The sequence below is a fragment of the Rhea americana genome, unplaced genomic scaffold (genome assembly GCF_003343005.1).
Source record: "Rhea americana isolate MKP2758 unplaced genomic scaffold, rheAme1 scaffold_29, whole genome shotgun sequence".
In the NCBI taxonomy this organism is placed as follows: domain Eukaryota; kingdom Metazoa; phylum Chordata; class Aves; order Rheiformes; family Rheidae; genus Rhea; species Rhea americana.
In genome coordinates this window covers 4,597,845-4,624,798 of record NW_028186412.1, presented here as the reverse complement: position 1 = coordinate 4,624,798, position 26,954 = coordinate 4,597,845, and the positions used below count along the sequence as shown (strand labels likewise).

The window sequence follows — 26,954 nt, the reverse complement described above, 5'->3', positions numbered from 1 at the left end:
CTTCAGTTTGCAAAGATGTTTGTTCTGCCAACGACCTTTACATCACCTCCCCAGCTGCATAGGCCCACATATGGCTTTTTTCTGTGACACACTATCACATACCTRCAGTAATTTTCTCTTCTTTCAGAAATTCCAGGTCTTCCCAGGATGTAAATGAGAAATGTAGATACTACTGCACATCTGTTGTGCTATATATGGAGAAGAAATGTTGTGCAACCCTTGCCTGACACTAAATGGAGGTTTRCTCACTCCTCAGCCTCCCAGTGCTGGCATACCACAGGTACAGCAGAGAGAGCACAGAGCTCATGTGCTGAAACCTTGTCTTTAATTTAACTGTGAAAAATATGGTTGTAGGAAAATTACTTCATGTCATAGAATTATAGAATAATTTAGGTTGGAAGGGACTGCTGGTGGTTATCTGTACCAACTCTTCTCCCCAGCGGAGAGCCAATTTCAAAGTTAGATCCTGCTTCAGTGTTAGATCAAGTTACTTAGGACTATGTCGAGCCAAGTTTTAAACATCTCCAAGGATGGAGGCTCCAAAGGCCCTCTGGGTAGCCTGTTTCAATGTTGGACCAACCTCTCTGTGAAAATTTTGTTTACAAATGCCTGATTGGAATATCCATTGTTTCAGCTGCTGTCCGTTTCCTCTTGTCCTTTCACCCTCTGTGTGTCCTCTTCAGCTCTTTGTATCCAGTTCTTGACTTGATGTTTCCGGAGATGCTCTCTATTGCGACAGTCTTTTCTTTGAATTCATTCTAGTAAGATATTTGAATTTCTGCTTGACCACGAATAACAGCTTGATACAAAAGATCTGGCCTTTCTACACCTCATTCTAAGGACTTTGTCCAAGTACTGTTCACTTTTGTGAATACTGCTTTAGTTGTTTCTTTGTTGTCATTTCATGTGAGTATTTTTCTCTTTGACATTTTTGGTAGTTAAACTGTGGAATTTGGCATTTTTTCATTATTTTTATTGTGGGCTGACACTAGTCTTCACATTGACTGAAATGTTTCTTAGTGGCACTTATTTACGCACTGATRCCCTTTGTAAATTTTCAATACCACAGCTGGAAAACATACACAACTTTTTCTTTCCTCTTCCTGCTTCTGAAAAAAAGCATATGAAGGGATGTTCTAGAACAGGACATATTTTTGTCTTAACAAAATTTTTATAAATGAAAAAATTTTAGTTAATTTTAGAATTTTGCCAAGAGCTTTGATTCAAGAATAGAAGAAAATATTTTCTAAATGAGGACTTCATACCTAAACAGAAAAATGAAATATATTATCCTGCCCTGGAATTCTTTCTTCTACTTCCCACCTACCAGAAAATCCTTCAGCTGTATCACCTTACAGAACTGAGATATTTATCCAAATTATAAACTTAAGGTATGTGCATAAGCCTTATTTTACTAATAGATATTATAAATCACAGGTCTGAGGAACCACTGTTAAAATATTTTGACTTCTTTCAGCTCTAGATAAAATCAGAGGAATATTAAGTTTTTTTGGCACTCCATACACAGATAAGCTTTAGATTTACAAATCTTCATAAGACTTTTTTTCTTCCAAACCAAATTCATAACTGAAGCAAATGTTCCCAAAATGTCACTCTAATGTCACTCGGTTCCATGAAGTCATCACATCACTTCTGTTGCTATAACAACCTAACAAGGTCTGTTGCTAATGTCACAAAAACATTGAATTAGCATCATTTTGAAAACAACTCTGAAGTGATCATTTTAAATACARTGCTTCTGCAATACATTTTGTAGAAAATCACACTTTTAGAAAGAAAACTTTTGAAGATACATTCACTGTATTAAATATTAGTTGCTGGTAACTAGCTGTAAGGAAATAGTATTTCTCACTATTAAAGCCTGTGCCTTTCTTCCTTATTTTCTTATTCTTTTTCATTTGATATTAATTGTTGGGAAGTTTGATATGAAATTAACTCTGCTTTTATATATATATATCTGAGGGAAACAGAAGCAAATCTGGCTTAGATGGTATTTCTAATCCTGAGCCCAATGCAAGGACCCCAAAACTTGAAAATACAATTATTCATAATAAGATAATAATAGGAGAAAATTGTGGGARAACAGGGGTTTAATGTCCTGAGCTATCTTCTTACTAAACTCTCTTTCTATCCTTTTTTCTTCTGTATGTGTGAGATTCAAACTGGGCTAGCCGCTGAGTCACATGAGAAGTCTGAGTGCCAGATTTCAGGGAGACCAAGGCTTTGGGAGCCAGATACCAGAGAGCCCAGTGGAAAGGAGGTTCTCTGAGCATCAGCCTTTGGAAATAGGGCAGGTGTATTTGTAGTGTCTGTGTTGATGTGAATGCCCACAAAAGTATTGTCCTCCTATCTTTGTTAATCTACAGGTGGCTGTGTCTCCACAGGGCGTGGGTGCTCTCCTATTTCGGAATGGGTGTTCAGCCTTGCTGCTGAAGGGACCTGGTGCGAGGAATGCCCTGGGCCCTTCTGTGCACGACATTCAGTTGCCCTTAACAAGGGAGGAGTTCATCTTCCTGGACATCCATTTGATTTGGGAACGAATACAAGCACACACAACCATTCAGCAGGACCTTCACATATGTTAAAATTTTGTTGTTGTTGTTGTTGTTTTGGGTTTTTTTAAACAGGAGAGATGGAGAAAGTAGGTYGAGGAAGGGTGCTTCAAAACAGGTCTCTGAATGAAAGGTGAAAACTGAAGATGACTTGCATGAGCATAACTACAAAATGAAACAGCTTTTAATTGCTAGGAAGGGAAGAAAGGTGAGCAGCAATATAAAGCCCTGAGACTTTATTGAAGCTCGTTTCAGGAAACTTGGAACATAGGAAAAAATCCTATGAAAAATGAGTTTAAGTGAAAAAGTATCTCAGGACCATGTTTTTGAAAACATGACAGAAACTATCCCAGTACAGAACAAAACAAGAAAGGACAGAGTATCATCTGGGGCTAGAGCCTGAACTTTTCAATGGTCTCAAAAACGAGAAGGAATTACTTGGAAAACGGAAGTTACTGGGAATGGCCATAAACWATAGTACAAAAGGAAAGTGCAGGTTACAAACTGAGATGCATTCTCAGATGACATGCAACAAGTACAYATGCAGTAAAAAGAACATACAAGAAAGAGCGAGTCTACTGTTCAAGGAGTAGGAGAGCTGGCACCTGTGACTCCAGCAAGGCTGAAGGTACTTAATCCTTTTTGCATTCATTTTCGCAGTAAGAAGCTGATGGAAAGGTTAAGAACTCTAGTTCCAAAAGGAGAAAAAGAGCATAGAGCATACCTAGGCAAGCTTTATTTTTTCAGTTTTTCTCATCTTCATAAAATTGTTAGTGGTAGATGAGAGACAACTACTTAAGAAATCTGAGAGCTGTTAGCAGTTGTCTTTGAGAATGGAAAAGTGTGAAAGGCCGATTTTATAAAAGATCTGAGAAAGGGACAAATGCAGAAAGCTTATACTGCACTCAGGCTGACTTCCTTTCCTGGAAATCTAAAACTAATTATTCAGAGAGCACTGTGCATTCTTTCCAGAAAGAAAAGGGAGATGAGCAATAGCCAACAAAGATTTATCAGGAGCAAGTAGTTTTGAACCAGTTAAGGTTCCTTCTATGCCGGGGTAAGAGATACAGTGAGTATGGGAAGAGGACAACAGACATCAAAACTTTTAACTTTAYAACTTTACAACAACAAAGCTTGTAGCTGTCTAATACAGTCTTTCTATAATCAAAGCAAGGAATGAGATTTGCAATATAGGGGCAGCTGGGCTTTGGTGGAGGGAGTTCTGACAAGAATATGCAAGAGRCCAGAGTGGCTGTGGGGCTTAAAATAAGAAAAGAGACCTGAAAGGGTGTGAAGGGTAACAGGACAGTTTTGAGYAGGAAAGTGAGCCTAAGAGAGGCCAGTAGGGTAAAGACTTTTTTMCCTCCTCTGAGTTTCCCTTTTGAGACTACTCTTCAAGGATATAGGACCTCTCCCCTTGGAATAAACCCCTTCTTTGATACACACATTGCCCTCTCCAATTTTTATTTTCTTTTAACCTATTCCATCTCCTCTCTAGCTACAGCCTACTAATATTCTAGAGGGTAGGCCTTTACTCTTAAGTCTCAAAGACAGGGAAAAGGCTAAAGGTAGCCCAACAGGAGAGGGAGAGGACAAAGGATGGAGATGGAAAGGGGATCCAGAGTAAAGCAGCAAGGGAAAGGRCTTTCTGCTCCTGTGGCTTGCTGATCCACATATGGTCAGCTGAAACCACACAAAGSGACTTGGATGTGAATTGTGTGACTGTTACTGAGACTCATAAAAGGAGGATATAATATTACTCAGGTTGGATGGACTTCTCTTTCACTGTGCTTGGTTACAGTCAAAAGCATGTAGAAATATTAAATCTCAAGCAGGCTTTCTTTTAATGTGGACCACAAATAGCTAAAGCTGGACTACCTCATACAGTCCCAGAAGAACTTCTGTGACCTTCAGGGAAAGACCTCACGATGACTATGGCAAGCAAAAATGTCAATCTATTTTCTCTTTGGTCCAGGACTCATATGATTTATCTGTGAGATTATGCAACAGAATTTGCCAAAAATAGAAGGGAAAAGTTAGTGCTCACTTAGTATTTTTTCCTAATTTAATTTAATGTCACAGTGTCTCCTGATTCTCAGTTCCAAATAAGGAATGTGATGATCAGATGATCAAGTCTGAATGKGGAGGAAAGTAGGTGATGGACCAATTGTACCAATTCTACCTGCTAACATGTCAGATGTCTTATAGTTTCGTTTCAGACTTTKCATCGTTATTTCCCCTATGGGCAAATAAAACAGTAGGAGAAGGAAGCAGCAGCATTTGAACATCAGCTCCTGTCTTCTTAGCACTGAGAAACCTGTCTGAAAGCAGTRACCCTAAATATACCCTTCACTCCAAAAAAGCTTATTTTCCTAAGCCTGATTCCATTTGACTAGATTAAGAGGAGACAGGCTAGAAGTTGTGCCCACACATTTAAAAAAGAAACCTCTTCCGTTCAGAAGTTCTAGGAAAATTTCACAGCTGATTGCATCATGCTTGCCATTTCAAAGCCTTCAGCAACTGATCACACACTTGGAAAATATCAAAACTAACTTGGTYTGACGCAGTTATCAGTATAACTCAACCTGTCTGACAGAAAAGAATCCCTTCCTCCCAAGGGTTGTTACAGCTGCAAGACAGTTCCCATGTATTCAGAAAAGTTTCTATAGAAACGGCAGACATTCTTTATTAGCRTTATTCAGAGCACTAATTGCTTATTTTTAAATGAAACTTTTTTACACATTTTCTTTGGGAATGATGTAATTCAGTGTCTCATACAATTCTTTTTTGGCTATGTTGTATTAGAGTTAGTTTGAAATATTTCCTGTATATTTTAGAAATAAACTGAACTTCTATACCTAGTCTGCATATAAATGATCTAACTTTCAAGTACTTTCAGTATAGGTGTTATCATCTTATCAACCCATAGAAAAGTTCCAATGGGAAGGACCAAAATAATTAGACCAAAGTAGGTGTAAAAATCTCACCAGATCAGAACCTCCTATTCACATCCATGGCTGCATTTTACACTTATTTTGCATAGACTGAAAAACTTAATCTGAGGTACAAGGATGAGTAGAATCAGAATCTTAATACTTGAATCCTTACACATATAGATAAAAATTATCATAAGTGAAAAAGTCATATAATTTTTTTCACAGTCTTAGAAGAGCAGATAATTCTTCTAAAGCACTTTAAAGTCCACTTTAACAGTTTAGCCTTGTCAAAGGTCTTTAAACTTATTAGTGATAAATCACTTTAAAAAGACATTCAGGGTATGGTCTTTATAACTTTTTAATGTTTGGTGCTAATGAGAGATGATGGAGCGTGAATTTTCTTTTTAGCCAAGAAAAGAGGCTGACAGCAGTGCACAGTCCTCTGAAGCATGATGACAATGTACCTTAGCTCTAATGTAACAGGTCGGTCCAGATTCTGAGCTCAGTTACACAAGTAATATTATACATCTGTATCTAGGTAAGCAATTTAGAATATATTATGCTAAATTTGATCCTACTCTCATAGTGCAGAGCTAAAAATATTTATTAGAAAAATGTTGAACTTACAAAAATATTTTCATATAGAGGGTGTTCAAAACCTGGAAGAGGTTGCCCAGAGATGTTATATAATCTCCACATTAGAGTTATTCAAACACTTGACAAGCCATGGCCCTGAACAACCTCATCTAACTTTGAAGCTGGATCTGAGTTCAAAATTGGACCTACTTTAAGTGGAGGTTTGAATTAGATGATCTCTGGAGGTCCCTTCCAATCTAAATTAGTCTGTAATTCTTATTTACCAGTTTCAACTTTCCTGACCTTACATTCAATGCAATCATTATGAAATCAATAGGGTACTTGGAATCTGTGACACTCATCTCCCTTAGAAAATGAAGTGATCCTAAGTTTCTATTTATAATTCCACTGATGACTTCTTACCCTTAAGATGTTTGCAGCTCAAGCTTGGCAGGCCTTTGCATGCCACTTACATGTTGTTGGGAGTTTTTGTAACAGGTGTTAGTTAGTCCATGCCTATTGCAAGTATCTGCGCTTGCTTTCAAGCTGCCTTTTGTTTTTTTGCTTTTGGAATTAGTCCTGTAGGTACATTCTGCCAGATGAGAATTTCAGGACCTCCTTTCTGCTGTAATTGTCTGGTCCTGGGTGTAGGTTTTCTTGCAGATAGAGAAGGCAGAAAGAAAAAAGGTGTTTCCATACCAAATTAGAGAATATTTTTTCTTCATTCCCCAACCATTCCTCTTCTTCAGTGCACACAATGACTATAATCAACTGTATAAAAGTTATACTCCTTTGCCCATTCTCTTGATCTGCATTGAGGCAAATTCAACTCACAATATGTGGCTTCAGCTTCCAGGATAGTCTATRAGTGAAATTTAACAATAACATGTAGTTGCATTAGACTCATGTCACTCATGCCATCCACAGAAAACCTAGCAAGTCCATACTGATTTTGAATTTAGTAGGTAGCTGATACAATACACCAGCAGGATGGGAGGACTAAGTGTGTAGAATGGAAAAAAATATAAAGGTGAAAGTCAAAGCAGGCTTGTCCCACAGCTGGACTTGCACCAGCTCAGAGGACATTTCATTTGGGCCAACTGCAATATTGTTAAGTGTTAATGTTAATATTTACACTTAGTTACATCAACACTAAAATTATTACAGAGGAAAATAAATGTGTGTGGTATTCAGTTCAAGTTTAAGATAGCTAAGTGTACCTGTCTACAGGAAAATTATGTATCTAAGTCCTTTTATACTCCACAGAGATCTAGTCAAYGGAGGCTAAAAAACAATTCAGCTGAACAGACTATAGGACACAGTACAATTGCTCTCACATAAGTACTCAGAAGCATTTGAGATGCCTTAGGCCATTAGAAATGTCTACATGAAGCTCCTAGATCTGACTCTAGATCTAAAGGAGATGCATGCCTTTCTGGACTTGCAGGAGGACGTCAGGAGGGAAACTCAAAGGCATCTTAAGTAACCCAAAATGTTTATGCAACAGATATGAGCTCTGTATATTTACATTTTGTTGAGCAGAAATGCTCTTTATATCAGGCTAAATTCATTTGCCCACACAAAGGTTCTATTTCTGATGTTCTACAATGACTGAGATAACTGTKTGCGACTAGCAGATATGATTCAGGATGTGACAGAAGGCATTTAGTTTTCTGGACCTGTAGCTGGAGGTAACACAGCTGGGGCACCCCAAGTGGCACTAGATGTCTGCGTGAGGGAAAATGGGTCAAGCTCTTTTGAATATATTGGCCTCAGCCTTCTTTACGAGGGCAAAATCTTGAAAAAAATGAGGATGATATTTGAGCAAATGCCTCAATGTTAATAGTGTCTTTTATTCAGTAGCCTCSTTTGTTTATTTTTTGTCACTTTGGTCCAGTGGTTGCCATGAAGTTGCTAGAAAAAGGTGGCTGAGGAAAGGGCAAAGTAGAGGAACGTTYGGACTATTGTGCCACGAGGGCAGTATGTAGCACAGCAGCTGAAGAACCCCACAGCCACTAGAAGCTGCACCACTGCTTCTCAGCCCTTTGGAGTAACCCTGATCCAGCAGCTGAGCCTCATTCTTTCATACCTTTAGAACTGGAGGCCATAAAATTCATGAACCTGTCCTTATCCTCCTGGGTCAAACTTCCTGCCTGCACAAGAGAGGAAGGTGARTTCTGGCACTGATCCTCAAAAGCACAGGGCAGGGGGGAGATATGTAGAGGATCAAGAAATGTATATTGGAAAAAAAGGGGAAAAAGCAAAAGAAAAGATGTCCGAGGGGCAGCTGAGATCAATAGGTGAAAAGATCAGGGCAGCCTTTGCAGTCACACCAATGTTAACCCCCTTAGAATTAGACATGTTAACAGAGTAAGCTGCTATGGAGAGGGGCAGACTGATATATGGAGATTGTTTCCAGACACCTGATATCTTGTCAATTCTTTCTTGTCTCTAGCTTTAATTGTAGCATTTTCCCATATAGTTTTCTTTCTTCTACTTCATATCTGTAATGTTTTCTGAAAGTCATTTGGCAAAGTCACAGTCTCCTCTCCACCTCATYTGACCAAGTTTTCTTTGAGCAAAACTTTTCTTTCCCATGTAAAAAGCTTGGAAGTGGTGAGAACACGACAAACTAGAATTCTACTCTGTTGAGAGTAGACTGACTGGCTGGCTGACTACTCAGTTATGTACCCCTCAGTGTGTTATATCAGTCAGTGGTCGTGCTGCTCAATGACTCAATTGTTCGTGGCACACAGCTGTGAATCCTCTCAATGGGTATTATCAATAGTCACTGATACTGGGCAAGATATCTCAAAGGACTTGTATGTTTTGTTGCCTTATGGAAACTCCAACTTAGGCATCCCAACTTAGGCATCCTGCCTAAGAATAGGATCCACAGAATGACATTCTTGGAGCTTGAAGAATATAGCCAGTATATGACAAAAGAGGTCAAATATAGCAATTTGTTAGATGAAAACATAAAGTGCATGTCAGGTGTTACTGGACTGGCAAATGGTAATAGGTGAAATGAAAATATTTTATTTTACCTTATTTTCCCAGCTGATAAGACATTACTATTTTCTTTAGGAATTCAGAGGAATTATAACTAAAAGGGGTATATTAGTTGACCTAACTGGTAAAGAGTGAAAAAAGAAAACCTCTTGACTGAACTCTTTCCAAATTGCAGTGATGTACTATTTATGGAAGCTGTAAAATAAATGTAGCATATTAAAGTGACAGAGAAAAAAGTAAGAGGAGTAGACTTGGAACACAGTTGAATATCCYAGAACACCACTGGAACTGATCACCAATCTGAGCTAAGAAAGGCTGAAAATAAGCTCTTATTAAAACATATAAACAAAATAGAACAACATAGACAGTGTCCTTCACACTGAGTCTCCCAAAGTGACTTGCTTTGTTCACCTAATCTGTTATTTTATGAAAAACCAATACAAACCTTAATAAAAGTGAAAAGAAGTTTTCTTAATTCAAGCATAAAAAGAAACTTGATAGGAAGCTCACAGCCTTGTTCAAATAGAAGAAAAAAACAAAGAAATCACCAGTTTGGCCACAGAGATGCAAACAATTCACAATAACTCATGAATGAGCTAAGCATGCTAGTGAAACAAGGATGTAAAGGAAGTTTGGTCATAGCATTTCACAACTCTGTTATGGTGTTTTTCTCTCTAAGACCCCCAGTAATGACTTCATAGTCATTACTTTTGCCTTAGGGGTAAGCATTATTTTATTCTGACTTTTATCTGCACTGTCAAGGTCTGTATAAGAACCGGTCAGCCTCAACCCAGTTTATAGTCAGTGGAAAGATATATAYTCTTTTTTGATGTGATTCAGGTGTTTTTGATGTTTTAATGTTTACTTTATGAYGAGCTCATTCAATCCCTCACATTGTTTATTTCTCTTTGCTAAATATAAAGGATATCTAGAGTTTTCGAGGTAAGGAATTCATCTCTACATTGTTGATAACTCAGCTGCAGACAACATGTACTGTGTAGATGACTTTATTCCATAAGATGAATCTCACCTTGGTAATGCCTTTTTTTTTTTTTTTTTTTTTTTTTTTTTTTTTACCCTGTGTTGTGTGTGTTGAGTGTTGGTCATTGCTAGGCATCATTAGGCTCCAGTCTGAGCCTCCTGTTTGTGAGGGTGGAGTCAGGAGAAGTACTAATCACAGGGGCTTCGAAGAAATTTAAGCCATGTGAACGTGATGCAGTGTGAATCTGGCAAATTCATGAGGGCATCAGAACCTGTGGCTAATCCATGCACAATCTGATTTGAACAGTCCAGGCTCTGACATGGAGTTATTACGCTGATGGCAATGCTTTTGRTTTGGAGACCAGTCCCGTGTCCAGTGTGGCCAGGAGGAACGGCCATTGCGTCAGAAGAGAGCTGTTGCAACTTTCCACCTACAACAATGACTGCTCCTGTAGGCATTTAGCTCTTATTGAAGTGGTGCCTGCTAGACTTTTCTTGGAGTTTCTCTGAAAGTCTGGGTCATGAAAACCTAGGTTGTCTGGGTTCCAAGAATACTACAGATATCAAGTCAGTTAAAGAGACTATCGTTACTACTTTTCTGCTTCCCTAGTATCACATCCCTTTAACTACCTAGAGAGCAAACTATCACTGAATGCTTCCTTAATGTACTAGAAAATACCTTTAATTATTAGTAATAAAATTCATAGTAAATAATAACAATACTCTGAAAGATTAGAATCCTTTCTCTGTAGGAACTCCAAAGCACAAACGTGCAGGAACTCAGATGAGTCACGTAAGGTCCTGCATTTTGTAGTAAGAAATTAACCACATTAGTCTATTTTCCAGGTGACATCCCTAGTGATCAGAAAACAACTCAAGCTGTGTCAATATTATAAGAACGTTTCTTGTTTTATTCTTTTTGGTGGGTACAAAAACCACAGTTTCTTACACAGAACAAGATTATAAATAATATCTATAACATGAGTGACCCGTAGTCTCTTTTGATTCTACACTGCAGACTGATGATGTACTCTAAACATTTTTTTCATTTTGTTTCTTGTAGTTAGACAGATGCAAATCTCTGGAACACGGAATGATGGAACAGAATGAAGGTAACAGCAAACAAGAGGATGACCAACAACTTTTAGAAAAAAAAAGTCTCTGAATTTTATTACAGTGATGGTATTTTATATCAATTATTGCAATGAATTGTTCCCTAAGATGGTTAGAAAAAAGAATTGTGTTGTCCTCTACCGAATTTACATCAGTTAAAAAGCAAGCATGTTTCGATATTCCTCTTTTTTCAAAGAAAATGTAAATAATTTCTTTATTTTTTCACAGGATTTACATATTTATTATTTTCTTATCACAGTTTAGTGACTCATTTCTACAGCTGAACAGCTGAATATTCTTCCATTGTATATATTGATGTTCTGGAGACACAGGTTAGCATGTTCATTGACTTCTACAGCTATTTTTCTGTCTTTGTCAAGACAAAGACCAAAATGTTGTCCTTTCTGAGCATGTTCTTCACAGTTTAATGCGCTAAATTGGCAAGTCTTATTAGTTTTAAGTCCACTCAAGTGAAATTTGTTGCTGTTAATACACCCTTCCCAGCCCCTCCCCCCAAGAAAACTAAATTATGAATTTTCCTGATATAAAATCTGAGTTTGGGTTTCCGAGCTGAGCTCATGCACACATTGTTGCTGATGATGTCTGGCGCATTTGGACGTACTTCCCTTTCTCAGCCAAATTATCAGTTCATCAATGACACTCCCATGTCGTTATAGTCTGTGCTGTGTTCCCATCAGTCACCAACACAGTTTAGTTAAGGCACTCAATTATTTTTTTGGTTTTTATGGTAGATCTGATGCAATTACAGCCAATCCTGAACTTTGTCTAATTGCAGTTCCAGTATGCATGGCCTTTGGGCAGTCGGGAGTCAATACACGGCCATTTTCTCCTACGCTCCCCGTGATGGATAATCTGGCTTTGTTTCTTATGGCTTCAGAAAAGGTAAGCTGGGATCAAAGAAAAGAAGAAAAGAGGAAAGTGTTACAATGTTTCTATCCTTCAACATACTGGGACACAACAAACACCAAAATATTAGATTTTAGACATCTGCATTTCTTCAAGTTATCATTAAAAATAATAATTATATGCATACATATAAAATACATAGATTACATTTAAGAATAATAGGGAAAAACACTAGCAATTCTGAGGTTATATTTTATTAAAATTAAATCCTTATCAATTAAATATAAAACCCCAATTTGATCAGAAAATTAACAGAAGAGGGGATACCTTCATCTAAGCTGCTTCAAACTACCCTTACATGCAGTGAAATGAGAATCAAGACTTTTATGAAACTGAAAGCATTAATATCCATAAATAAACTCAAACAGAACTCTTTATAGGTTTAGACCTTCAACTTGGTATTTTAAGAAAAAATATGATTAATGAAAAATGCTTATAAATTAACATTTGAGCTATCTTTCTGAAAATTCCATGGATTAAACCTAAAGAAATTATTGCTTCTATTCACAACACATATATTTAGTATCAGTAAATCAGAATGCTGTCCTCAAATCTCATTTCATAGATATTTTCYTATAATTTGGTAAAGTGGGAACTTTCAAAGGAAATGGAGTTTATTGAGAGAAAATACTGTTTTCTATAKTTTTCTACATTAGGTCCAAATTTTCCACAAGAAGGCCTAAATTTTTGCTACTGTAAAATCTTTTCCTTCAGGTAAATCAGAACAAAACRTTTTGTTTTGAGACCAACTGACTCAAGGAGAAGAATTTGGATTTATTAAGGAAACGAAAAAGATTTATATTTATTCCTTCTAATTTTAGTGATCAGTACTCTCTTTCATGTGACAATAGAAAAATCCAACATGATTAGCTTAGACTAAATTATTTCTAGATATCAAAGATTAGAGAGATAAGTCTCATTAGTTACAGCTGAGTTTAACATAAATCCAGTTTTCCTGAGCTCCTTTACCACGTCATGAAAGATATGGTCTAGATATGTCAGTATTCTCAATTTCCTTCTGTGACTGAACATCATAGTGAGATTTTCTTTCTGATCACACGCTGTCATGACCCCATGGGCTACATGACCATGTTAACTCATGGGATCCACATGAGTATGATATGTCAGCACAGATGTCAAGAATCTAGGGTCAACCAGCTGAGTAAGGACACCTGCAACATCAGGCACCCAAACTGCAGTAGTTTGACACAGTTTTCAAATAAATTATTCATCAGTGGGGAATTCTGATTATTAGTCAATGGAAGCTATAGCCTATGCAACTGATGTAATTAGTGTATGAGGATGCAGTCTGAAATACTGATTGGAAAAAGTGAGAGACAGAGGTGTGCATCACATAGGAGCAAAGGGATAACAGACATTATAAAAACTTTTTATTTGCCCTTATTACTGGTCTCTGCATTTAGATAAGAGCTTTGTGCTTCTAAGCCCAATTTCTTCTTCTGAGTTAACAGTAAAATCCTGTGCTGATCTTTGATAAGTTAAATTTATGAGTGTTTGTATATATAGATGAAAGAGGTTCCTTAAAAATCCCAAGCATTTTCCCTGCTTCTGGGTGCAGTTCTATGAATGAAAATGTGCAGGTGTAATTAAATATTGTATTACTATCATTAACTCCTTCAAAAAGAGTCCTCCAAAATAAAACTACCTTACAGCACAGTAAGAGCTTGGATATAGAAGCGACATTCCAAATCAATTACCCTAAAAAAGTTAGCTCTCATAAGCAGCCTAATTCAAGAAAAGGCCTCAGCATACAGAAAGTATTATGACTTTCCTCTTAAGATGAAAAACTTGGGCCCTGATAGTCATCAATTGCAGTGTCCAAGTCATCTTTTGAAAAGTTTCTCTGATGCCGCTGTACTTCGTGGCAAGTACCTTGACTTAATTCAGCAGTTACAAACAAAGAATGCTATGTAAGTACTAAGACAGTCAGGGACCTAAACCCATACAGAGACTTCTGCTGAATTCCAAAAACCTCAGTTACATCCAGAAGCAAGTACAAAACTGCATATGAGAAGCACAGATACAATGCAATGTGGTATAGCTCTACATACTGCATGTCCAGAGTGCCGTTGCAAATATATTTTGAGAATTGGTGATTGCCAACCAAAAATTAACAAAATGTTTCTTCAGTCAATAGCAAAAAAAAAGGACAAATTTATTCTGCCAGGAGTTTTGAGGAAGAGAGTCTAAGCCAAAGCTGGACTTCAGACTTGGTTGGAAAAGGGCCGACCTACTCCATACTTGCTAAACTTTCCAGAAAGCTGACATTATGTATCAGGATCTCTCCATCATTTTAATCACCTGTCTATACATGACCACTCAAAAGTTAGCTACTGGGAATATGGGATATGTGAGTTATACACAACTTAATGCTTTTGTAGCCCAATCTATATAGCTGGGCCATTGGCAAAGCACCCAGAACAGAAAGACAGTAAAAAGTGTTCTATAAAAATAGAGCAAATGAGAATAATGAAGAATTTCTCAGTATCCTTTTCTGGAATAAGAGTTAAAAAAAAGCTACAACAAGGTAACTTATTTCTTCTCACAGCAGAGATTAAGAACAACTCAACAATTTAACACAGGAAGTAATCAAAATAGTTAACAAAGCCAGTACACTCAGGTCAAATTTGTATTCAGGATGATGCTGTAAAGCAAGATGACCAAGGACGTTCTTGAGTTATATTTTAAATTAAGCTATAGGTAATAAGGCAGGCTAATACTCTGCTTAATTGCGCTGTTAAACTTTCAGCTTTATGACCTGGCTGCATAAACAGTTTCCGGAGAGGCTGGAATGAGAGGGAAAATTCTTGGTATTTGCTGTGATAAAGGTAGCAAGGGAAATGGTGAAAATCTGTGTGCAGTAAGTGTATGTATTTAATAGTGATAAAGTATTTTCAAATTTTGTCATTAGTTTTGACTAAATTGGTTATTGTGTTAACCACAGAAAATACTGACTGCCTTGGTCTCTTTAGGAAATAGTAATTTAGGACACTGATAACCTCAGCCTACGTAATACAAATATTCTAGTCTGGGTTTTTTATTGCTCTGACTTCTCTAGTAACTGGGTCATATGGACACATTTTTGCACAAAAATTTAAGGCAAACTTTAAATGATTTTTTCTATGTTGAATATGAAACCGGAAATAAAAAAGAATAAGTGCATTACACATTTTCTGAGGTATTCTATAACATTTAGCTTTGTTTGTAATTCATTCTGTAACTTTTTAATAAGCTTTCATAATTTTCTAATTAATTTGGTTAATTATAAACAATAGCATAGAATGGGAGAACACCAGAAGGCAGTTGCACTCGCGGTGGCTGTATAAGCTCCATGGCACGCTGGGGGAGGCCTTGGAGACCTGGGGGTAGTGGCTGGGTGGACGCTATGCAGCCACACCTGTGCTAATCCCCCAAAGCCTGTGGCATCACCTAATGTGAGGAATTTAGTAGGCCTTTTCAGTAGAGAGGCTGGAGACAAGGATGTTGGGCTCTGCACCATTTTCAAGTTACCAGGTCAATTAGTGTGCTAAGGGCATAACACTGATATGCAAAAATGGAGCACTGCTCAAGAGAAGAGGGAGGGATGGTTCCTCCCTAAAGYAAACTTCCTTCATTTCATGCTGCCTTCAGTAGATAAAATAGCTTACCATTGCTTCTGAATGTCTTTGTACCAAGCATACAGACTAGTCCTAAATTTTCATTTGCTGTTGCACACATAAGTGAATTTGCCTGGGACAACTCAYTTTTTACTGGATTAAATTAAAAGAAGAAAACACAGTGTAAGTAATGAATATTAAAGTGGTCTATTTAAGCTAATTTATATTAGTTTAATTTATAAACTATTAAAACTATTTGTTGTCAGCTTAAAGATCAGATCTGTGTTGGTTATTCATGCAGGTTAGAACTGCTAAGCATCTTTCCATATCAGCAAACTTTAGTCCTAATGCAACCCCTTTAATCCTTAAACAAACAAACATATCTGTGGTTTTGAAATGTGTGAGACTGACATAGTTCTAACATGCAGAAATATACGTAAATAATATTATAGCCTCTGTATTGCTACCGGCTAACAGAGGCCATAAATMGAAGGTGTATCTGTATGAACAGGTGGCAAAATCAGTCTGTGCAAAGCAATTCACACAGGTAACCCCTCACTGYTTACACGGCTAAAGAAGGCTAAGTATTGACCGGAGAGCATAACTTGATGTCAGCATAAGTTCATATGACGAAATTTCTCTGGTAAGTATGGTACCAGCTAAACGAAGTAGCACGAGCAATTTTAGAACTCCATTAATATTTAAGTTTGAAATTTCAAAGTTCTTTCTTTTTTCCAGTTTTTAAGGGTCTGCACACTAAAATGTTTTTAAAAAGTTGTTAGAAGTTGTAATTGACCAAAACATGAGTTTTCATTAAAATAAAGCATCCATACTGTTTATATATATTTTTCCTACAAAAATTCACCTCTCTGTTGCAAAAAGTCCCTCAAAAATCCAAACTTTAGAGAAAGATACTTATACACTTTCTGTAAAAAACCTGAACTCAGCCAGCTCTGATTTTTAATCAAATAAAAAAGTAAGAAATAAATTCTACARGTATAGTCATTATTGTATTAGATTCATAGATTTGGAAAGGAGCTCAAGGGGCCATCTAGTCATSTCATATTTAACTTGCTAAGCCAGGTCAGTGTTTGAATGAAAGATTTGACTTTTTTGTTCATTTTCTTAAGCATACATTTTGGATGGATCCTATTTTGTAAATTTGATAATGAATGTGCTTTTTAGAGCTTTTACTGCGGAATTTAAAAAGTAGCTTTTAGTATTTCTTGGATTTGTTTTTTAAAAAGGCTTTCAGTTATATGCTATATTTGGAGCTCCTTGCTTTGCTGTGTGCACCTTTGCTTCTTATACTGCACTGGGAAACCTCTCAGTTATGAGCATGTTATTAAAGAATTTCAGAGGAAGGGATCTCTTCATTTGCATTTTGCATAATTATTTGCATAGGTTTATTTCTTTTTAAGATCTTTGTTACTGAGAGTCAGCAGTGAACTTCTGAGATTGTTTAGTAAGTCCTGAGGTAATGAACATTGATCTATACTCTTAGAGTCATCTTGACATCTACTTAGCTGCGYGGGCCGTCAGCACACGGAGGGCTGCTAGTATTCTGATATACTCCAGAGGTTTGGCCTTTTTCTTGCTTATTTATGTGTCTCACRTTTTCAGTAGTGAACCAAGTGCAGAGTTAAGGTTTTCTACATGGGGAAATTAGACTCTATTCCAATTAGACTATACCCAGAAACATGCCTTCGCGTATAAAAGGGGACGAAAGAAAACTACACACAGATAATACGTTTGGGATAGTTTCCCAGTCAGTGTAGACCAAGCCCCCCGCCTCACCTCCGGAGAACCCACCTATTCCTTGCAGCGCTCCAGCTATCATGCGCAAACACCATTCTGTGTTCACTCTGTGTTTGTTCTGTACAGTAAGGTTCTGTATTGTACCGGCTGTGCCTTTAGTCTGTAAGCTCCTCGGGGCAGGGGCCTGTTTTTTGTTTGGCACACTTCACCTATCGTACAGCGCCGTGTACTCCAGCGCTATACAAATAATAAATGAAAAATAATAATTGTATCTACAGTTGCTTCCCCTTAAAATTTTTCTAGGTGGCAACGTAAAATTTCTGTTCTTCATTTGTTTTTCCTTAGTTTTTTTTCTGACTTTCAATATAGGGAGGGCTCAGTGATTACAAGAGAATATAGCTCAGATTTTTTGTTAAAAAGATGACGTGCGGTGCTGTTAATGGCGAGGGAAAGAGAGTTCTACATCGTCAGTGCTGGGAGGTTAGGGTCCTAGCGACATGCTCTGTTATAAAGCAGCTAGTAGAGTTTGGGAGCTATGTAAAAGTTATATTTAGAAACTCAATTTGCTACTACGTGCCATTTCCAAATGTCACACTGTTGATTTGACTAATAATTAGTTAGCAAGATACTCACTGCATGGATGAAAAACAGTACATTAGTAAACCTTYCCTGTGCACCTTCTACACAGGATGCATCACAGCAACATCAGCATTTCAGACTCTGAAATCACTGCACGAACATCTAAAATATACTAGTCTGGAGCAAGGTGAGTGGGTACATTAGTCTAGGGGAAGCTGAGGACTATAATCGAAATCTTTTCACTGGTTAGACATTTTTATGGTTATTGCAGTGGACAAAGTTTGATCTGAAGCAGGGTACTGTGAAACAAATGCCACATGTGATCAGCATAAAACAGATATCAAAGGAGATGGTGCAAGACAAGGATGGGGAAGGGGTAGAGAAGGTAAAAAAAAACATTTAGATCTCATGTTACAGTGCCCTGTYTTCTATTAGTCTTAATGGTTCAGTGACACTACCTATCCTAAATCTTCACTATAGCAAAGTCTCAGTTAGGACTAACCCTGAATAATAAATGTTTTAGCAATTTATTGCTATTAGAATGCAAATGACTAGGAAAATAGACTGGCCAATCAACTAAATAAACACTGGYCCTCTGAACACAACATTTTTTAGTACTTAAAATTTCAAAATTTCCCAACTGATTCAACAAGATTGAGTTAAAAATGTATTTTAGTTAAAAATTCCTTGCAATGCAGATGTCTATTAGCAACATAGAATAGTATACTGTACATCTGCAGCCAAAATAACTGAACCACTTTGCACTGGAGTTTTCCAAAATATAAAGCTCTGTTTAGAAGCAAGCATTACCACCACTGGACAGACATGTCACAACACTGCGTTACAAGATGCATCACCCACTCACTGTAGTAGGCCCTAAGTCCTACCCCTAAATTTTAATACTTTCGGTTCCATATACGTTGTAACCTTCTCTATAAGTTGCTAAATTCTGGGTATTCTGCGAGGAAGTTGGGTTAAAAGTCTGTGCACTCTTTGCCACCTTCATTCGTTTCGCCTCTGCCCTGGACTTGTAACAGAACTCTATCAAAGCCACCAGCATTGCCAAGCCCAAGCCTCCAACCAGAATGTAGAAGACTCCAGCAACGTTGCTGAGACTCAAGGCACTCGTCTTGTCCTGGGGAAACAGAAGCAACACAGTTAACCAAGGAAACTAAGCACCCCCGGAGCACAAGCCACACATTGAACATCAGAAATAGAAATAAATAACAAAGTACAAATGAAATCAAATGACAGTCATTTACGTACTTGTCAATAAATTACCTATCTGGATCTATAGAATGTATTTTAGTTTTTCTGGTCAACATATAAGTATTACGAGTATGTTACCAGTATATCAGGATGTTATTGCTTACTTACTAAAGAGCTGCAAAATGTTACTTCCACTATCTGGAGAATTAAACAATGACATCTTTTCTTCTCTTTAACACTGATATGAAATGTATTTACATAAAATCTTAAAAGTTTTGGAATTCAGAAATTCATTTACATCAGGCAAGACTTTGCTTGATTTTTATTAAAACACAAATTTTACTTGTGGTAACATTGCTGTTAATTTAAAATATCCAGACTGACTTTCTGATACTTAAATAACAGGTGAACATAACATGYGAGGCTTAAGTTATTCCTCTGAAAAAATACTTCCTTTGAAAATGCACACTGCACCATACACATCATGATATATTTGCCTCTTACCAATTATTATATTTTGTTTCTATTTTATTATAGATACAGCTCTGGAACATGCCCATGGACTACTAAGGCTGAATGTATTAAAAATAATACAACTTTAAATAACAATTTATTAACTCTGACACATTGTAATTTAGAAATCAGTAATAACCTTCTTTAGAAAATTATTAAATATGTATCACTTTATAAATGATCACCTTTTCAGACTTACTGTAGTAACTAACTAGTCTATATTTCTCTACACTTCACTGACTATGAATCACATATTTTATGATTTGAAAACTATGCATAGTTTTAGCACAGTTCTCAAGGAACTCTTTGAGAATTGACTTCTATATACTACTACACTGTGTACCTTAAGATATTTATAAAACTTTATTCTTATGCAGACTACATAATTTTTACCTTAAGTAAGAAGAGTACTTAACTTCTGACTTTAATCTGTACGAATTTTTAATTTATGATGAATGCTAAACATTTGGATTTTTAATTTAAAGATGCACTATTTACTGCGTAAACGAAAGATTGATAAAGGAATAATTTCCATGAATATTGATGTATAGAGGTCTAAATTTGAATCCATGGTGACATGGGCTAATAGCCTGGATTCTGCTTTGTCTGTCTCTTAGCTGGTTAAGAGCAGCCTGAATATCTTGGAGGTGACCATTTTCCTCTAATGTTAATTGCTAATGTGATGCTTGTGAACCAGGAAAAGGCAGAATTGAGAAAGACTGGATCTAACACATATAGTGGGTTGACGCTTTCTCAGCTGTCATTTATAGGTACTCTGCCTAAGTGGGAACTGCAATTCTTCTTGATGGATTTTCAATCCTTTCTCAAAACTGCTTGCCAGATAAAGTGAAATGTGTAGGGCATGGATGTTTATTTCCCATTTTAATTTTGCCCCTTAGCCAGCAGAGTAAGTTTTCGAACATGTAGGGAGCAATCAGGCACGGCCTGTCACGCTTCCCTTTTGGCTCTGGATAACACAAATTGACATGGAGATGGAGGCACCATGAAGAAATTGTGGGCTTACAGAGYATAGGACTGGCACTAATTGTGGTGTTTCTGAGTGATCAGAAAAATAGCTACTTCTGACATGTTTGTCCTCAGGAGAAATAGAGAAGACTCCTCTCCTGAAGCTGTGAGAATTACAGTTCTGTAAAAAGCCATTAACTGTCGAAGCCTTTCGCTTTGAAGTTYGACTTAAGTCTTCCCTTGCTCCCGAAGGAGACAGGGACCTTCCCCACGGGATTCAGGCATAGTCACCCTTGGCACGGTGGTGGAAGGAAATCCTTTCTATTAGAGTTTCTCCCTTTCCAGAAACATTCTGAGGCAGGCCATCTCCATCTCCTACAGGAGAAGGTGTGAGGGAAGCACGGCAATAAATTGTTAAGTAATAAATGGGGAATGTATGCCCCAACCAGCTAACCCACCTTGCCTCCTCCAAAACAGAGCAACTGCCTTGTCACACTTCTGCAGACGCCCTTCGCAGGTAGGATAACRCGAGGTGATTTATGACGACTTATACCATTGGAATCCTTAAAAATAAATAGTGCTTCTTTAAATTAAAGTGTGACCCCATCAGTATAAAAGGCAATATGGGGCGAGGCTGATTCGTTCTGTGTGTCTACAGCTGCTTATTTTACTTCCATGTCATTTTGTTTATTACTCCCTTTACTGCTTTGTGAACACGATAGTAGGTCCCGAACTGCAGCGACTGACCTTACTTCCAGAGTCCTTGGGTCCACATTCACCTTTATCGTACCACCATTTGTTTTTCAGCTTGTCTAAGACGCCTGCCTCACTGAGTTTCAAAACGGCAAGGTTTACAGGAGTTCTTCACGTGGAAAATAACATAAATAACATTATATATGTTATTTTATGTTATTCAAGTAAAACTACATAGAATCGCATTGCAAAGTGACAGAGCAGAGGCCACAGTGGGTGCTATGTCATGTACTGTTGGCCCAGGTTTAGAGACAGACATATGACCGGGACCTGCTCCATCGCTTTAGGTAACAGGCACATACTGCTGGGGAAGATTTGTAAAGAAATAGTATGCAATTACTGTGAACCCAAAACTATTGGCTTAGACACATTAATAACATACTCTTCAGAGACATATATAATGCAACCAGCTATATGACTTAGAAAACATATTAATTTGTGTTCCTTGACTTGGCTATAGCTATTTCATTTACTGCCCTCAAAATTATGCTGGCAAGAGAAAAGAGCTGCTTCATGCAGCTTCCTAACCATTACCAAATAGCACAAATCTATAATCACCCTTCATGCAGAACACCCACTGATGTCAGTAGATCTGCATACAGAGAACTTGCGGGGAGGTGTAATGCCCTTATTCTCAGCTAAGAAGAACATGACAGTCAATATTTTATTTTCATTTCCAGCTTGAACGTTATTTTCAAATTAAAAGTCTTTAAATTTCATTTATTCAAATAAGTCTTGCAGGGGTCCCAGACTGACAATAAATTATTACTTGGAATATCTTCTTTTATTTATAGTATTTGCTGGGGATGACACAATTGAATTTAATATTGAAAATATGAAACCTAGTATTATGCCTCAAAGTCATGAACTGCTATAGTTTTACACTGAAATTACTTAAACTCAAAAGTGCTACAGATGCAGAAAGAAGGGTATTATCATAATAATCTGAGATTATTCATTATTTTCTAAAAAACTATGAAAAAATTAATGGACCTATTTTATCTATTTTCCACTTCAAATCATTGACTGGCAAATTCTTAAAATGATATGTCTCTAAATATGTATTTATGTGCAGGTGTGTATGAAAATATATATCAGAGAAGGAGGTGGATAAACAGAAATGGTATAGGATAGATAGGTTGCTTTGGTGATATCATATGACACAGAAATTGATCTTGTGCATGTCACTCAATTCCTGTGAAAAAAATTACTCTCTCATAATACACTATAATCCATATATTGCTAAAATGGTAGCTCATGAAATCAAGGCTTAAATAAAAGATAAATAAATAAAGCGGTGCAAAAAATAATTAGTGTAGAGCAACTGAYTGATACTACAAAAATAGTTATTATGAAAAAGAACAAGAGGTTTGCAGTTATTTTTTTTTACTGGAAATCCCCAAATGCTTATTTATAAATATATTTGTGTATATATGTTTAATATATATATATAAACCTTCCCACATAACCTTGTATCCTACTATTAGCTTTAGGGATCCTGACTTTTAACATGTTCTGATTACTCTTTGTATATATATGTATGTATAAATGGTGAGATTCACCTCACCTCAGGTTTTCCATGCAAAAGTTAAGCTCGAAGCTTTGGTTATCTGATCAGAAATCCTTACAGATAAAAGGAAGAGATAGGTACCTCTGAAAGTTGATTTTAGATATCGATTTTAAGAAAGGATGAATTGCACCCTAGAGATGCCTGTCTCTTCATTTACTACTGAGGAAACCTAGGTGTCAGATCCAAATCACAATTTTTGACAACTATGGTTGGGTGAGAGGCTTCCCAGTTACTCTCCAGTGATCTCTGAAAATACAGAAAATACTTCTTCCACTTTCCAAATCCCACATAGTGGAAGTAAAAGGAATATGCTGCTTCTAGCACAGAAATAGCCTGTTTCTTGATCTTTTAGAGTATTTAAACTTACATTTTGTCTTCAGGCTTCCTGGCAGCAGGTTGTGCAGGTTGAAAGTGGAATATGAAAGTCCCACAGCTGTGAAATTAGCAGTTTGGGATGCTGGCAAGTTGCCTGCCAATATGATCTTCTGTTTGCTTCTAGCACAAGTGTGAAATAATTAATATTATTTGGATTGTCATCATATGTAACAAGTCATGAATTTGAATAGTACCACATCTCCTACTCCCAGCAGTGTAGCAGGACTGGTTATGAGCAAGATAAGGGACATCCAGGTACTGTTCTCACATAGAAAATCAGAAGTCTGATTATATWTATAGGTATATAAAGCCTGATGCAAGTGAGGGTTTTTTCTTCCTTGCTGCTGTAATTCTTATAATGTCATTCTTTCTGCATTCTCTCCAAGAGGCAGCTCTCCGATTTTCCTTTGGGAAAAGCAACCAATTTCACACTTAAAGTTACCAAACTCTCTTCAATATACAGCTGACTGCAGTGGCAGTGACCAGGATGGATGAGACAATCAACGCTCCTCACTGAAATCTTTGTGCAGCCAGTGATGTGTCAGAGGCCACAGCCCTTTGTTTCTCCATTTTACATTTTTTTTTTTCCTGAAATCTGAATCAATGCCCTGCACAAGCTAAGGAAAACCTGTCTTCTGTTCCTGGGGCCTCGCAATGAGACATGATGTATCCTTTTCATTTCTGGTCACACAGCCCTATCTGCCATGAGGAAAAGGCACTTTGAGCTGAATTTAAAACTACTCTATGCTCTTGAAATGGTGTTTTCTCCTCATTTAAAATCATCCAGGTATGGTGGGATAAGTATGCATTCAAACTAATAAGAGAAATCTAGACTGAAGGGCTACAGAGCTGAAAAAGAAYATTTTAGCTTACACTTTTCAGAATAGCAACATATATATGTTTGCAATCATAAGAAGTGATTGCAGATATAGTGACTTTAGTGCATTTCAGGCTTTTTGTTTCTTTGYTTTTACATTTTAGTAGGAGATTTTCAACAGCTCCTGTGGGAGTGGAATRTCCAAATTACCTTGGCTTTGAGTGCAAGTTGCTTATTGAGGCATCTTTCCTTTCTTTGAAAATCTCCTCTTCAAAGGCCTCATTTTGACCATGCCTGTCAGGAACTCAGAGACTACAACCTACTTGTACACTGCTTATACAATTGTTTGGTGAGTAAAGGAGGCAGGARCAATAAAAATAAATATGGTTTTCTGTACATGAGCAAGAGCAATGCCCTTAAGGTATATACAGGGGATAAATCTAGCATCTAGAACTAAATTTCATRCCAAGTTTCCCATCAAAATGACAATATAGAGTTTTTATTAAGTTGTTGAGTGATTCTTGTATTAATAGTGCTTGGCTAAATCCTCAGCTAGAACAAACTGACAGAGTTTGTGAAAGTCTATGTASTTGTTCCAATATATAGCTGCTGAGAATCCACCTTGTTCTATATATGCAGGATCCATTTGCCCCTAATTCATGTGAGGATAATGTAAGAAAAATGCTAACTAAAATTGCCCTTAATATATGGAGAAGAATTTGTCCCACGTAGCTACAGTGCAAAAATGCTGTGTGACATGCCGTAAGAGACCACCTTCTCCCACTGAACTGGAATAGGGGCATGCCCTGAAGTCAGTGGGGTGCAGCCTGACATGGGCTCAGGGATAGTGTTCTTCTGTCTGCTCATCATGCTATGAACCCTCCTACCTCTCCTCTAGGCTTYTAGCTCATTTCTTCCTATCATGTCTTCAATCACTTGCTCTTGGAAGGGCTTGTTTTTAAAAGCCTAAGGCTGGGTCTTGTGCCAGCAACATCAAAGAAATTACAGTGCCTTGAAGCAATATTAACGAAACTCTATGGTAGTTGTGTACAGGACAATGAATGGGAGTTAYAGCATTTACATTACAACAGTGAATGATTGTGAAACCAGTACAGAATTTTAATAGACAGAGATTTTAAAAATGCAGTCATGATTATGCTTTAGGAGCACTTTCATTATCTGCTTGTGGCCAGGCTGCTAATTAAGTGTAAGGTCAGTCTCACCTGCTGAATAAAAAACAAGGAACGCTATGTTCTCCTGAGGACTGCCAACAGAATTTGAAGGACTGCTTCATCAGCACAGCTTCTTATTAATTCACATTTTTGTAAAAATAATGAAATATAATGACAGAAGCTGTCTTTAAATACCTTTAGATACATCCCATGAAATGATGATAGTATACAGTTAAGGTCTGAGGTAATACTTTCAAAAGCACTCAAGTGACTTAGAAACCTCAGTTTTAGCATCAAACGTAACTTAATTGTTGAGGTCACTAAACCACAAGGGGAGTCAATGTCAGCTATGCAGGATAACACAGTCTTCCTGAGGGGAAGTGATATCTCCTGTTCACATGAGGCAGCTCTGTGAACTGTTCTTTTGAACTGTGGAAGATTTCTTAAACTACATGGAATGGACATGAAGGGGGAGGTTGGAGATGACCTTCTAAGATCAAAACAAGGAGAAACCTTGTTTGTTGCAAAGTGGTACAAACCTTTGGAGAACTGTTGAGCTGTCATGAAACCTACTGATTACTGTAGTCCTCTGCACAGCCATGGAGCATTATTCTGGGCCTACAATGTCATATATTGATTAGCAAACCTCAGATAGTAGCAGCACAGTTGATTAGCTAGGTCTCAGGTGCTGTATTTCTCTTAGGAGAAGGGACATGTTCTTACTCATGACGATAGGATCACYGTAATACAGACCAGAGCTGCTAATAAAGTTCTGGTTTTGTTCTTTTTAAATTCATACCAGTGAAAAAGGGTATTAGTTAGACATATTTAAGAGTTTAGTTCAGGACCTGTTGACAGCTGTGAGGTTTACAACAGTGTATTTCTCTGTTATTTGATAGCATAAAATTTTAAAATAGTTAGAAGTCCACTGACTCAATAGAAAAGGGTCTTATTGACTTTAGTTGATCAGATCCCTTCCTGAACAAGGAAATTGATTTTGTAGATGATAAATGACTTAAAAACAACAAAAACAGATATTGCAGCAAACTGTGAGGYACACTATTAACTCCTTGTTTCCACGATAGGACTGGTCCTGTGAGCATGGGCAAAGCAGCCACAYGACAGATGTGAGGCTTTCTAGAAGCACTGGGCTTCCTACCTACATATACTGTGCTTATGCACAGGTACTTCCTACTCAGTCCTGTGTGTCTGGGAAAGAATGTGGCAAGAGCAGGCCTGAGGTCAGATAAATCATCCTGGCAGGCTGCATATAGTCCTAGGACCACAGATGAGCTCCTCCATGTTCTCTATTCTTTCCTAGCACTCCCTTACCTGCCATGTTTTCTACCACAATCTAATCTCCTGCCTGGGTCACCTTTCTTTCATTTGCACTGGCAATGTGTTCCCACCTTCCTCTTGCATTCACTGTGCATTCAGATTCTCCCCGTTTAACCATGGACTATACTCCTTGCCTTTCTTTTCTGGTTTCCCCCCCTAGTCCTTCTTC

General features: G+C 37.4%; 1 protein-coding gene across 2 annotated transcripts in view; it reads right to left on the bottom strand.

Annotated features, from left to right (window-relative positions):
- Nucleotides 1-11,028: 11,028 nt before the first annotated feature.
- Nucleotides 11,029-26,954, bottom strand: part of GRIA4 (glutamate ionotropic receptor AMPA type subunit 4) — a 228,106-nt gene continuing 212,180 nt past the window's right edge. The window contains exons 14-16 of one of the 2 annotated variants that reach the window (XM_085309043.1): nucleotides 21,508-21,622; nucleotides 19,073-19,207; nucleotides 11,029-12,099 (exon numbers count right to left, since the gene is read on the bottom strand). In XM_085309043.1, the coding sequence (XP_085165169.1) occupies nucleotides 11,935-12,099; nucleotides 19,073-19,207; nucleotides 21,508-21,622 (415 nt within the window). In that variant the 3' untranslated portion in view covers nucleotides 11,029-11,934. The remainder of the gene's footprint in view (nucleotides 12,100-19,072; nucleotides 19,208-21,507; nucleotides 21,623-26,954) is intronic. The other variant, XM_085309044.1, reaches the window with a different exon arrangement.